Consider the following 14,244-nt stretch of genomic DNA (forward strand, 5'->3'; position numbering starts at 1 on the left):
GGTGATGATCAGGTCTTAAGCTGATATCAAGACAATGGTTGAAAGGGATGAATTCGAGCACTAGCGTTCTTTTAACAGCAAAACCTGCACACACATAGAATAAAGGAGTGACATCTTCTTTTCAAGTTCAAGAATTTAACATCCAGAGAACATCAATGTGTAATGCTGTTTACCTGAATTAACACAATATTTCGATTAACAAATCCTCTCTACTAGGCTAGTGAAACTTAACTAAACTACTTAGCAAAATGAAGATAAAAAAGCTAAGCTAAGGAACTATTTACATGCAAAAAAACAAAACAAAAGAAAAAACAAGAGTAGTTGATCACTAGAAAATTTCTGAAGAAATTTAGCAAGGCGCCTGCCACGTGGTAAGTACCGTACAGTCAGAAATAGCAACAGGAAGCAGCACTGCAAATTTCAGCTTCCTACGGTCTTCACAGCCCTCGCAACGGCCGTTGAAAGGTGCCATGTCAAGTCAATAGACCTCCTAGGAGCCTCTTGCTAGCAGCGCTGTCATGGAGAGTCACTGACAGCTGCAGCCCTCTCTGTCTGTAAAGGCAGAAGAACCCTGGCTAAGCAGAAGTTGTTAGGAACTTCCTAGAGCTACTTGCGGTTAGCAACATGCTAACCGTTAGCCGCTAACATGGTTGTGCTCAGTATCACCGGGTGATGTTACTCAGTTAGTTTGGTTGAAATCCTGTACTGAGAAGTGCCTAAAAAGGGAGAAAATCCTAAAATTCACCAAATCTGTCAAGCAGAAGTTTGTACAAGCTTCCTAGAGCTACTTCCGGTTAGCAACATGCCAACCGTTAGCCGCTAAGATGGTTGTGTTTGGTATCACTGGGTGAGTGTGCTCTGTTAGTTTGGTCCAAATCCTGTACTGGGAAGTGCCTGAAATAGGGAGAAACTACGTTGTTTATAATGTTGCCATGGTAACTCAAAATGGTGGGAGGTACAAAAAAAATACTTCATGGGATCAGCACACATGTTTTAATATACACACTGTGGGGATTATAATACAAATTCTTAGTCTCCCACACCAAGATTCGATCCCATGACCTCTTGCATGCAAAGCCTACACTTTCCATCTGAGCTATACTGCAGCACCATATATGGACATGCATGTCTGGGCATATAAGGGGCTTCCTCCCCCATTGAAAAGCACTGGATGTTTGACACCTCATAGATTGGAGATACTTTATGCGACATAGCCCAAATTTCTTGTGGAGCTTTCTCTCTAAAGGCAGAACAGACTATGTGAAGCAGAAGTTGGTGAGACCTTCCTAGATCTACTTCCAGTTAGCAACATGCTAACACTTAGCCGCTAACGGGGTTGTGTTCAGTATCACCGGCTGATTGTACTCTGTCAGTTTGGTCCAAATCCTGTACTGGGAAGTACCTCAAAAAGGGGTGCCAGTACTTAATGTCACCAATCGTGACCAAAGTTCATGGGTCAGATTCAATTCAATTAAATTTTATTTATATAGCGCCAAATCATGAAACATGTCATCTCAAGGCACTTTACAAAATCAAGTTCAATCCTATTATACAGATTGGGTCAGATTATACAGATTGGTCAAAAAATGTCCTATATAAGGAAACCAGTTGATTGCATCAAAGTCCCGACAAGCAGCATTCACTCCTGGGGAACCGTAGAGCCACGAGGAGAGTCGTACGCATTGTACATGGCTTTGCTGCAATCCCTCATACTGAGCAAGCATGAAGCGACAGTGGGAAGAAAAACTCCCCATTAACGGGAAGGAAAACCTCCGGCAGAACCGGGCTCAGTATGAACGGTCATCTGCCTCGACCGACTGGGGTTACGGAAGACAGAGCAGAGACACAACAAGAGAGACAAAAAAGCACAGAAGCACACATTGATCTAGTAATCTGTTCTACATTAGATGGTAGTAGCGGGTGAGCCGTCTTCTCTGGATGATGTCACAGTTAACAGAACGCCAGACCAGGTGTACCTACTATGAAGAAAAAGAGAGAGAGCAAAAAGTTAAAAGCTGAAATGACGACAGTCATTTCAATGTAATACAATGCAAAACTGGAGAACAGTAGACTGAAGAACAGTAGAAATCAGTAGAGTGAGAAAATTAGACCCTGATGTCCTCCAGCAGCCTAGGCCTATCACAGCACAACTATAGAGATAGCTCAGGGTATGAGCCACTCTAACTATAAGCTTTGTCAAAAAGGAAAGTTTTAACATTAGTCTTAAAAATAGATAGGGTGTCTGCCTCACGGACCAAAACCGGGAGTTGGTTCCACAGGAGAGGAGCCTGATAGCTAAAGGATCTGCCTCCCATTCTACTTTTAGAGACTCTAGGAACCACCAGCAGACCTGCAGTCTGAGAGCGAAGTGCTCTGTTAGGAACATACGGGGTAATCAGAGCTCTGATATATGATGGAGCTTGATTATTAAGGGCTTTATACGTTAGAAGGAGAATTTTAAATTCTATTCTTGATTTAACAGAAAGCCAATGAAGGGAGGCTAAAATTGGAGAAATATGATCCCTCTTGTTGATTTTCATCAGGACTCTTGCCGCAGCATTTTGAATCAGCTGAAGACTTTGAACTGCATTTTGTGGACTTCCTGATAGTAAAGAATTACAATAGTCCAGCCTTGAAGTAACAAATGCATGGACTAGTTTTTCAGCATCACTCCTGGACAGAATGTTTCTAATTTTGGCGATATTCCGGAGGTGAAAAAAGGAAACTCTGGAAATCTGTTTAATATGGGATTTAAATGACATGTCTTGGTCGAAAACAACACCAAGATTTTTAACTTAATTACCAGAGGCCAAGTTAATGCCATCCAGATTAAGTGATTGATTAAGAACTTTATTTTTTGAAGACTCTGGCCCAAAGATTACAACTTCTGTCTTGTCAGAATTTAAATGCAGGAAATTTAAAGTCATCCAGCTTTTGATGTCATCAAGACATGACTGCAGTCGAAGTAACTGATTGGATTCATCAGGATTTATGGATAAATATAGCTGAGTGTCATCAGCATAACAGTGGAAATTAATCCCATGCTGTCTGATAATTTTGCCAATCGGAAGCATATATATAGTAAATAGAATTGGTCCAAGGACTGAACCCTGTGGTACTCCACAAGTGACCCTAGAGTTTGAGGAAGATTTATTATTAACGTGAACTAACTGGAATCTGTCCGACAGATAGGATTTAAACCAGCCTAATGCTTTTCCCTTAATCCCTACAGTATGCTCAAGTCTTTGTAGGAGAATATTGTGATCAACTGTATCAAATGTAGCACTGAGATCTAACAGGACAAGTATAGACACAAGTCCATTATCTGAGGCCATGAGAATATCATTGGTGACCTTCACCAGAGCTGTTTCAGTGCTATGATGAGCTCTGAAGCCTGACTGAAACTCCTCAAGTAGGTCATTACTTTGTAAATGTTCACATAGTTGATTAGCAACTACTTTCTCAAGAATTTTAGATAAGAAAAGAAGATTAGATATAGGTCTGTAATTTACTAACTCATCTTGATCAAGAGATGGTTTCTTAAGTAAAGGTTTAATAACAGCTACTTTAATTTAATAACAGCTACTTTAAATGGCCTCCTTTAGCAACTCAGCCTCACCAAATGTGGGCCCAGAACTCAACATTTGACCAAAATTATGTGTAGCACCATTTCCCACAGGTGGGTGGTGCTGTATTGGCCAATTGGGTCGTGTCTGGGCATCATGCCAGGTCCCGTTGGAAGCAAAGGCCCAATAGGAAAGCATGTAAAATCCCAAATGGCACAGAAAACTGTCACAGGGCTGAAAGTCACTTGAAAATTTTAAAATGTTAAGAGGAAGTGACTGTGCGAATTTCAGATTCCTACATTAATCACAGCCGCTGCAGCGGGCGTCAAAAGTTGCCATTGTATCCCAATGGAGCTTCTCCCTCTGGCCCTCAGAGTTCCGTCGTCATGGAAACTCACTGACACACCTGCAGCGGGCCTGTCTACAGAAGTGCACACACTTTGCTCACAATAAGTCCCATTGGATTATAATGGAGAACTTTGCTCCGAACAACGCTCCATATCTCCTGATCCGTAACTGGTAGCGACGTAATTTTTTATGCGTTTATTTCCTAACGGATAGGGGAAGAAGACAAGCTATCGGTTTTTGCTGGAAAAAGTTTAATAAAGGCGTAAAAAATTATGATACAAGGGGGATTTTTATGGATTTTCATAAATCCTCTAAAAACGGTCCTGAAGAAATCGCTGTAGCTGAAAAAGTATAAGAGATATCAAAATAATTCTTTCACCGTGAGTATCAGCAGGCTTTTGAGGACTATGGTGCTCATTTTTATGTTTGTACAAGAATCGGTGTAGGCACAGGGACGATGTAAAAAAGTGGATGATGTGGAAAAATGCAGCTCCACAGCGTTTTTAGGATTTTGCACATTCGCTACTCCCAAACAAATTGTTCCTGCGGCAAAACCGTAACAGTTATCCACAAAATTCCTTTTTTGTGAGTGCCAGAAGGGTTGGGACATTCATGTGTGAAAGTCTCATGCCTGTACATAAACGGTTTAGGAGTAGCGACGATGCGAAACATGTGATGTTTTGGATTTTCATACCTCATTTTTCAAAACCGCTCCATAGGAAATGAATGGGGGAGGTTTCGGGTTTGTGTCGCTCTGAGGTGATTTGCGAAAAATCTATAAATGCCACACCAATGAGGGTTACATTTCCCGACTCCTGACAAAAATACCTACGTGTTGATGTATAATGTCTACGTAGAGTGAATGATTGTCTACGTAGAGTGAAAATTGAGCGAGTAAGCTCAAGTTGTTCGGAGTTTTGAAATCTTTAAAAAAGCTAGAGTGGGCCACTCTAGCGGTTGGAGAATTCCGTCATTGACTTTCATTGTAAACGATGATTTCGCTGATTTTTGGACATGAGCTTTGAGGAGTAACTGTGAAGAGACGATAAAAGATATCCACATCCCATTTTCACTTCTGAGTAGTTCACAGATATATCTACAAACTGGAAGTTAAACGGTGTTCGTAGGTGAAAGCATGACGACACAGTACAGCGTTGAAAATGTTCATTTGGAGGCTTTTTTAGGCTTTCTTTCTACCCGACTCCATTTATTCCTATGGGTTTTTTGGGGGTGTTTTTTTGTTATTTCCTTGCCATGGTAACTCAAAACCCCAATAAAAGTAGTAGCACACATCGGGTAATCGAGCCGGACGTTTTGATACCTATTTTGTGGGGGTGCATGCTACGGTTCGGGCCGCATTAATCGTGACGGAAATGGAAGTAAAGAATAAAAAAGGGACGCGTTTAGAGGTGAATAGTAATGGGCCCTGCCCATGCATTTGCATTGGGAGGCAGTGCTGTGCGACACAATCACAATGCGATTCTACCTCCGGGCGCTAGGGGTCGCTGTAGCAAATTGGTGGCTAAGAGGTTACAACATAAAGTTATCAAAATTGCCTTTACCAACATTAATATTCGATAGTAATGCTGGTATAAGGCTCATAGCACCATCGAAGGATGGTGGATCAGAACAGTTACGCTTTATGCTTTAAAACGAACTCCTTTTGAAATGTCTGAAACCGGATGTTAGCAAGGCTAATAGCAGTTTGGCTAGCGCAAGCTAACGGTTAGCCCTTTTGTTCTAAACACCATGGTTTACAAAACATTTCCCAATAAACCTTTTAACTTCACCCTCAGCTCGCTGCCCAAACCTGTCCTTTGTCTCCTGTCAGTTCTGTCCAGTTTTGGCCATTCATGAAAGGAGCATTGAAGGCAGGGAGAATCAATGGTTTCTTCTTGGCAGGCTAGCACTGGGCTCTGCAGCCACGTGGTCGAGTCGGAGGCCTTGTCCCTGGAGACAGTCTTTGACCCCGTTGCAGTCCGATTTAAGCAATTTCCCTCGTGAGCATTCAACATGAGCTCTGCTGCTGGCTTTCAGCGGAATCTGGTGTTCTCTTCCCTGTGTGCTGAGGAGAAATGTAACAAAACTTTTTTTGGCATGCAGGATCCTTCTTCCTGCATCTGATTATGAGGTTAAGACAGCAAACTTAACCTGATCTGCCAGGACATGTTCTCTGGGCGACGAGAGGTTCTCTGCTGAAGCAGGCAGTCCAGTCTAGCAGACCCTGGATCAAGCGTGGCTGGCCCAGCTACATTCCTTCGGATGTCCCAGCAGAGGAGGCCATATGGCCTCATGGTTCAGCCAGCCTTCCTCTCCTCCTTTGTCTAAAGGAGGGAGGAGGTGACGGCTGGTAGCTTTGTCCTGGAGAGGTGGTCTGTGAGAGAGCTGCTGTAGAGCTGAAGAGGTCTGCAGAAGTGAAGAGGTGAAGAGAAGATCTGAAGAGATGTGCTGTGACTTTTATCTGTAAGGAGGGGTCTCAGCAGGACCCCTGGTGAAAAGAAGGGCCGTCCAAGCCTTGAGGGTCTGTTGCAGCCAGTGTGGAATTTCTTTGTTAAACTCTTCCACTCTCAAAATTCAATCTGAGATCAATTATTCATCATGGCGTTATCATAGCATAACAAGGTCTTAGTCCATCACTACACCCATATTTCAGGCCTGATCGATGGTTACAAGCTAAAGCAACTAAAGCTGCATGCTAACTCCTGATTGTTGCTCTATCGGTCCAAAAATTATTTCTTCAGGTTTTTTTATTCAACTGTAGATTCAACTGTAATTGCTGTTTTTAGTCACTGGAGGAAGCAGCAGACAGAAGGGACGTGTTTAGTATCTCAGTCAAATCAAATACTATGACATGCAAAATATTCTTAAAGAAAGCTTTGAGGAAAAGGCAAGGCAGCAGGTGGAGGAACTTTGCTGGTGAATTATCTCCTCTAAGCTTTTGTAGGTTTTTTTTTGGCTGAATTGGGACATTTTGTCAAGATCAGTTCTAGTTGGAGAAAAATTTGGTACTGAACTTGATATGGATGCCCCTCTAATCTTTTGGATTTTCTCAGTAAAGAAGATAGCAAATTCATTGCAGGTCCATGTGGAGATGGAGCTTAAGCGAAAATTCAGACTGAAGAAACTCTATTGCCTACCTCCATTAATCAGAGACTCATTCGCCTCCGACGCAAGCCAATCAGCTTTGAACTGCTCCTCCTCGACGCCAATCAGCATCCTGGGTTTATCTTAAAAGAACTCCACATCCTCGTCTCGGCCTTCTCCTCATCGAGCAAGCGGTGGCTGCGCTGTGTCTGGTTTGGACTCTGATGACCGGATTCAACCCACCTCCATCCCCTTCTCCACCATCGTAGCAAGCTCCGCCTGGCTTTCCTATGGTCCTCCTTCAACCTCGTCCCTATCAGACTGTAGTTCCTCCTGGACTCTTATGGAATTCCCAGTCACTCCTTAAAACGGTCCGGCAGAAGACCGCCATGTTGAGCCTGGTTCTGCCAGTGGTTTCTTCCCAAAGGGGAGTTTTTCCTCTCCACAGTCGCTTCATGCTTGCTCATCATGGACAGTTCATGCAAACCTGTGTTTATCCAAGTTGGACATCTAGCTCATCATATGGACTGAACAAACTTTATTTATCTCCACTCCACCACCAGTTTCAGGCCCGGGGGGAAATATCCCTATTCTCATATGCCTGCTTATGCATATTGAAGTATAATTCAGCGTGAATTTTTCCTGCCGAGGTCTGAGCGCCAAACTCTTAAAATATTGTATCAATAAAATTCTTGTAATTGCCTTTTCTTTCTGTGTCAGTTTTTCAGATTGAATTGAGTTCAGATGCCACAGACACAGGATTGTCCAGAGCAGTTGTTAGGCCAAGCAGTGGCTAAATTTTACCATGCCTACCCTTATTTTCATATTCTATTTCTATCTGCCAATTTCCTTCAAAAATGGTGCGTCAGCTTTCACCACCTTGGGGGGAGCCTAGGGCTTTGTGTCAAAGCTGCTTCATATGCGTTCTCCTACCTTGGAAAACCAGGGGAAAATAAAAAAAAAAGGAAAAGAAACAGACGTGAGACTTTAAGCTCACTGTCTAGACTTGCAGGAATATTTGTTGCCCTCTCTCTGCAAACTCAGACTCCAGGGAGAATTTATGTGTGTGTAGTTGTTGGATTTTATATAGTTTTTAAAGCTAAGTAATATTTTCATGTTTTATGTTAGTTTTTACAGTCATTCTTTAGTTGTAATGTGTAAGGTAGTTGTAAGCATTCATTATACTGCACTATTCCCTTTTTACTCCTAATGCCACAGATTTAATGTGTTTCAAGGGGAAAATTAAGACAGACAGATCTTTGGTCAGTCATTTAACAGATGCTTGTTACATCTTGACACATAAAATTTAAATGATAATATTGACATGTTAGCAGGGCAGTTGCTGAGGTTTTCCCTGATTCCTCTTGTGTTCAGACATTGATGAGTGTGGGCTCAATGAGACACGATGTGGGCCCCATGGCTTCTGTGACAACAGGCTAGGCTCATTCCAGTGTCTCTGTAACCAAGGCTACCAGGAGTCTCCGGATGGCCAATCCTGTGAGGGTGAGTGCTTGCCACACATGTGGCATGTATTGTATTTTATTGACTGATGAACACATGAACACAGATAAGACCCCAGATGGAATAGTCCAGTTAGACATAATTTGGCACACTAGTTATAACGAGTAATGATGTCAGGATGTACCGAGCTGACACATCCAGAATGGCACCAGGGTGCAGACTGTGCCTTGAAGAAATATAGAATTTGTCACCACCCCCACCTTCCATGTTTTTATTAGGATTGGATGTGATGGATCATATACAGAAATATTTGGACAATGACACAAGTTTTGTTATTTTAGCTGTTTATGAAAACATATTCAGGATACAATTATATAATCAATATCAGGTTAAAGTGCAGACTCTCAGCTGCAATTTCACATCCAAATGGGAGCAAGGGTTTATGAATTACAGTTCTTTAATATGTAGCCACCTCTTTTTCAAGGGACCAAAAATAATTGGACAATTGACTCAGAAGAAATAAATAACAAGGCTGCATGGGCTCTTCTGTGGTTAATCTATCATCAATTAAGCAGTTAAAAGGTCTGGAGCTTATTCCAGGTGTGAGGTTTGCATTTGGAAGCTGTTGCTGTGAACACAAAACATGCGGTCAAAGGAGCTCTCAATGGAGGTGAAACAAAGAAGAAATCCATCAAAGAGACAACAGAAATGTTAGGAGTGGCCTAATCAACAGTTTGGTACATTCTGAGAAAAAAAAGAGTGGACTGGTGAGCTTGGGAACTCAAAGAGGCCTGGACGTCCACGGAAGACAACAGTGGTGGATGATCACAGAATCCTTTCCATGGTGAAGAAAACCCCCTTCACAACATCCACTCAATGAAGAACACTCTCCAGGAAGTAGGTCTATCAGTTTCTAAGTCTACCATGAAAAGAAGCCTTCATGAGGGTAAATACAAAGGATTCACCACAAGGTGCAAACCATTAATCCGCCTCAAAAATTGAAAGGCCAGAATTGAGTTTGCCAAAAAACACCCGAAGAAGCTAGCCCAGTTCTGGAACAGCATTCTTTGGACAGATGAGACTAAGATCAACCTGTACCAGAATGATGGGAAGAAGAAAGTTTGGAGAAGAATTGGAACAGCTCATGATCCAAAACACACCACATCTTCTGTAAAACATGGTGGAGGCAGTATGATGGCATGGGCATGCATGGCTTCCAATGGCACTGGGTCACTTGTGTTTATTGATGATGGGACAAAAGACAGAAGCAGCCAGATGATTTCTGAAGCGTATAGGGATAAACTTTGAGCTCAGATTCAGCCAAATGCAGCAAAGGTGATTAGACGGTGCTTCACAGTACAGGTGGACAATGATCCAAAACATACTGCAAAAGCAACCCAAAAGTTTTTTAAAGCAAAGAACTGAAATATTCTGCAATGGCAAAGTCAATCACCAGATCTCAACCCTATTAAGCATGCATTTCATTTGCTCAAGACAAAACGTAAGACAGAAAGACACACAAAGAAGCACCAACTGAAGACAGCTGCAATAAAGGCCTGGAAAAGCATCACAAAGTATGAAACCCAGCATTTGGTGATGTCCATGGGTTCCAGACTTCAAGCAGTCATTACCTGCTAAGGATTCTCAGCAAAATATTCAAAAGTAACATTTTACTTAGGGTTATGTTAATTTATCCAATTATTTTTGTGCCCCTGAAATGACGAGCTTTTGTATAAAAATAGCTGCAATTCCTACATGTTTAATCACATATTTTTGTTCAACCCCTTTTATTAAACCTTAAAGTCTGCACTTCAATTACATTGTAGTTGTTTCATTTCAAATCCAACGTGGTGGCATGAAGAGCCCAAATCATGAAGATTGTGTCGCTGTCCAAATATTTCTGGACCTAATTGTAGATGGTCCATCACAAAATGTGTTTTACAAATAAATCTTTAAAATGAGGTATATAATTTGGTCAGTATTTTGTTGAACCACCTTTCATTATTATTACAGCTGCAAGTCAGTCAGATTGGATGTAGAACATCTATGAACATTAAACTTAAGTCTTGCATGGATTTTAGTTTGAATGAGGCCTAGACTTTGACTAAGCCATTGATATGGTACATATTTCTGTTGTAGCTTTATCTGTATATTCAGGGAGGTTATCTTTCGGGAACTCCACCACAGTATCAGGTGTACTGCAGCCTCTAAAAGGTTTTCCCTCCAGGATTGTCCTGGATTTAGCTCCATCCATCTTCCCATCAACTCTGATCAGTTTCCATGTGTCTGTGGCAGCATTGTGCTGTGGGGAGGCTTTATCTCAACAACCATGTTTCATCAATGTGATGTGCAAAGTTACCACACATCACATTGTCACATGTCTGAACTTCATCTCTTTCACACCTAAAGAGCACCCCGTCTTCTATAGACAACAGTGAACTCTAAGATGCTCCTACACAATTATTATCTGAATAGGTCTTTGTATGCTGGGCATAATGTTTAGCTTTGGGGCCTAATGCAAAAAAAGTGCACAGCTATTATATTAAAAGTTGGCAGTGGTGAGACATATCCAAATATGTGGTGCAGAAAAAACATCAGATGTATAAAACAGTGTGAATGTGTCACCTCACACCTGTCCTTTATTCAGCCTAATCTTTTGGGAAATTATGCACAACCACTTGTGTATATTGGGCCACCCTGTACCCACCCCTAAATACATATGCAAATCAGTATAAATACCCAGAAGGCGCCCACCACATATCCAAATAACCATGGCAATGGTGCTGTCAGAAAGTCTTTGTCTGCAGACCTCGAGTCAGCCGTCCTGAATGGAGCCTGCTCTTATTTTGTTCCAAAAACATCTATTATGAGAATAATTACAATGATTTTGATAGTATAGCAGAATTCTGATTTGAACAAGATTATAGCAATGTGTGCAGTTATATAAGAGAGGAAGAACACCTGAGTGAAGTTGCCACCCCTCCTTCTTCAAATCAGACAAAATTGGTGTCAAACGTTTGTGCTACATTTGTGCTGGTTTGTGCAGCAAAAATGTTTGTTTGTGCCACTATCTTTTTAAAGATATAAAAAAAATGTTTCTAGAGGTCATCAAAGGTCAACCAGCCCCCCCACCTTCTTCAAATCAGACGAAATGGGTGTAATTTAACTTGACTCCGTTTGTGCTGGATTGTGCAGCAGAAATTGTCGTTTGTCCTGCTTTGGCTTTGAAGATATTAATGAAAAGGTCAAAATATCAACCAGCCCCCCACTTTAATGAAATCAGACAAATTGGTGTCAATCAACTGTGCTACGTTTGTGCAGCAAAAATGTTCATTTGTGCCGCTATAATTTTAAAGATATAAAAAAAAATTCTAGAGGTCATCAAAGGTCAACCAGCCTCCTCCCCCCCCCCCCCCCCCCACACACACACACACACACATACTTTTATCTATCACCTCGGCAATGTTTGTGCTGGTTAGTGCAGCAAAAATTTTCATTTGTGCTCCTATCATTATAAAGATATAAAGAAAATGTTTTCCAGGGGTCATCAGAGGTCAACCACTCCCATGGCCCTTGTTGTGCAATTAAACATTGTTTAAAGTTATTTAATGTTTCATAAATAACTCTCTGTCTGTTAAGTATTGTCTGGTGATAATCAGCTGTTAAGCTGATATCAAGACAATGGTTGAAAGGGATGAATTTGAGCACTAGCAAACTCTGCACACACATAGAATAAAGGAGTGACAACTTCTTTTCAAGTTCAAGAATTTAATAACAAAAATAAAATGAACATCCAGAGAACATCACTATATAATACTGTTTATCTGAATTAACACTATATTTCGATTAACAAATCCTCTCTACTAGGCTAGCGAAACTTAACTAAACTACTAAGCAAAACGAAGATAAAAAGTAACTAAGCTAAGGAGCTATTTACATGCAAAACAAACAAAAGACAAAACAAAAGTGGTTGATCATAATCAGAATAATTCAGTGAATCCTTGTTCACTGCAGATCTGATTCAAAAAGCATGGAATGGAGATAAATAAGCTTAACTAATTTAGAAAAACATTTGACATGTGTTTCACTCCATTCTGCAAATCCTGAGTTAAACAAAACATTATTTGATGAAATAATATTTTAAGTTAAAGAACCAAAGTTCAACTTAAAGAATGCGAATTGAGGTTAAATTAGCTTGACTAATTCAGAACAACATTTGACATGTGTTTCAACCCATTCACAATGCAAATCCTGAGTTACACAAAACATTATTTGAGGAAATACCATTTTGAGGAATGATTTGCTCAGTAAAATGATTACCTTAGGAGCACTTGAATTTATCAATATAATGATACCTCCGGAAGCTAGGGGGCGCTGTGGTGATTTGTCGCTAAAATCGGTTACTTTAGAGTTACCAAAATTGCCTTTAAACTGACATTAATATAGGGTGACCAGACGTCCCCGTTTTCCGGGGACTGTCCCCGTTTTGGACCACCTGTCCCCGGCTAAAGCTGTCCCCGGAAATGTCCCCGATTTTACCGAGGGGGAAAATGTGTTGCGGTAGCTGGTTGCGCTGCTGATAATATAAAGACGAGGAACAGAGCGCACCACTAGATGGCGGTAACGATCCTTTTGGATGTCAGATGCCATTAAAACACGAAGAGGAAGAAGAAGAAGACGAGCGCACCACTTTTAAAACAGAAGAAGAAGAAGCGAAACGTCGTCAACTGGGGGCAACTGATGGGGAGCTGCTGTGTTATGGTGTTTTAATCGATTCATTTTAATTGGATCAAGCTGATCCTGTGAGAAATGTTTGTTTTTTTTCCAGGTTAAAAAATAATCAATAAAAAGTAAGACAAGACCACGAGTTGCTGCTCACATGAGTAAAAGACACTCAGATAAAATGTAACAGAATGATTGAAAACTCTTTGTAAGGCGCTAATCTGGTACGCCGGTTCTCCAGGGATCAACAAGGGTTCGTCTAAAGATGTTTAAGATCTGATTGGTGACCTTTATATTTCAGATAGTTAGTTATTAGTAGAGTTATTACAAGTTGTTTTGCTGATTTATGGTTGTGATTTATGAGCATAGACTTCCAGGCTTAGGTTTAGCTTTTCTACTGCTCAGTTTGGATTTATGAAAGTTCCTCATGAAAAAATAGGAGTCAGTAACAGGAGAACTGAATGAGAAAATATTTACATGATCTGAGAACGATGGAGGAAGAGATAACTGCATGTTTAAGGTTCATTTATTATGTTGTTTTTGCTTGTATCTCCTAGTATTGTGGTAATTAGCATTTTTTCTATTTAATCAGAGGAAATAATAATAATAATAATTATAATTATAATTGGACATTTTCATGTTGTACAATCTAATGTTTTTGGAAGTGATTTTAAATATATAATGTCTCTGTTTTAGAATAATGTAAGATTGATACGAGAGGAGAGAGGAAGAAGATAGGAACACAGACAGGAGATTAAATGAGAGTGGAGGAAAATAGGAATATTGATGTAAAGAATGATTGACGAGAAGGGAGAAATATTTACTTAGAGTATTAATAAAGTTCAAGTGATAAAGCTCTGACATGATATACTCAGGTTTGAGCTGAGAAGCCCAATTGTCTGAGGATATAACCTCTTTCTGAGTCTCTGCACTGAACATGAGTTTCACTGCTCTTCCCTAGCTGTGGCACAATAAAGAGGCAGTTTAGTTTTTTTTTCTTGTGTTTTAAAAATTTCAGTTCTGCACATAATATATCCTCTTCTCCTCTTAGTTTATCCAGACC

At 40.7% G+C, this 14,244-nt stretch overlaps 1 protein-coding gene across 1 annotated transcript in view; it reads left to right on the top strand.

Annotated features, from left to right (window-relative positions):
* The window catches only part of ltbp1 (latent transforming growth factor beta binding protein 1), a 300,540-nt gene that overhangs the window by 232,987 nt on the left and 53,309 nt on the right, over window positions 1-14,244 (top strand). Inside the window, exon 20 of the mRNA XM_036130647.1 lies at window positions 8,373-8,501. Coding sequence (XP_035986540.1) covers window positions 8,373-8,501 — 129 coding nt within the window. The remainder of the gene's footprint in view (window positions 1-8,372; window positions 8,502-14,244) is intronic.

Source organism: Fundulus heteroclitus, unplaced genomic scaffold (genome assembly GCF_011125445.2).
Source record: "Fundulus heteroclitus isolate FHET01 unplaced genomic scaffold, MU-UCD_Fhet_4.1 scaffold_37, whole genome shotgun sequence".
NCBI lineage: Eukaryota > Metazoa > Chordata > Actinopteri > Cyprinodontiformes > Fundulidae > Fundulus > Fundulus heteroclitus.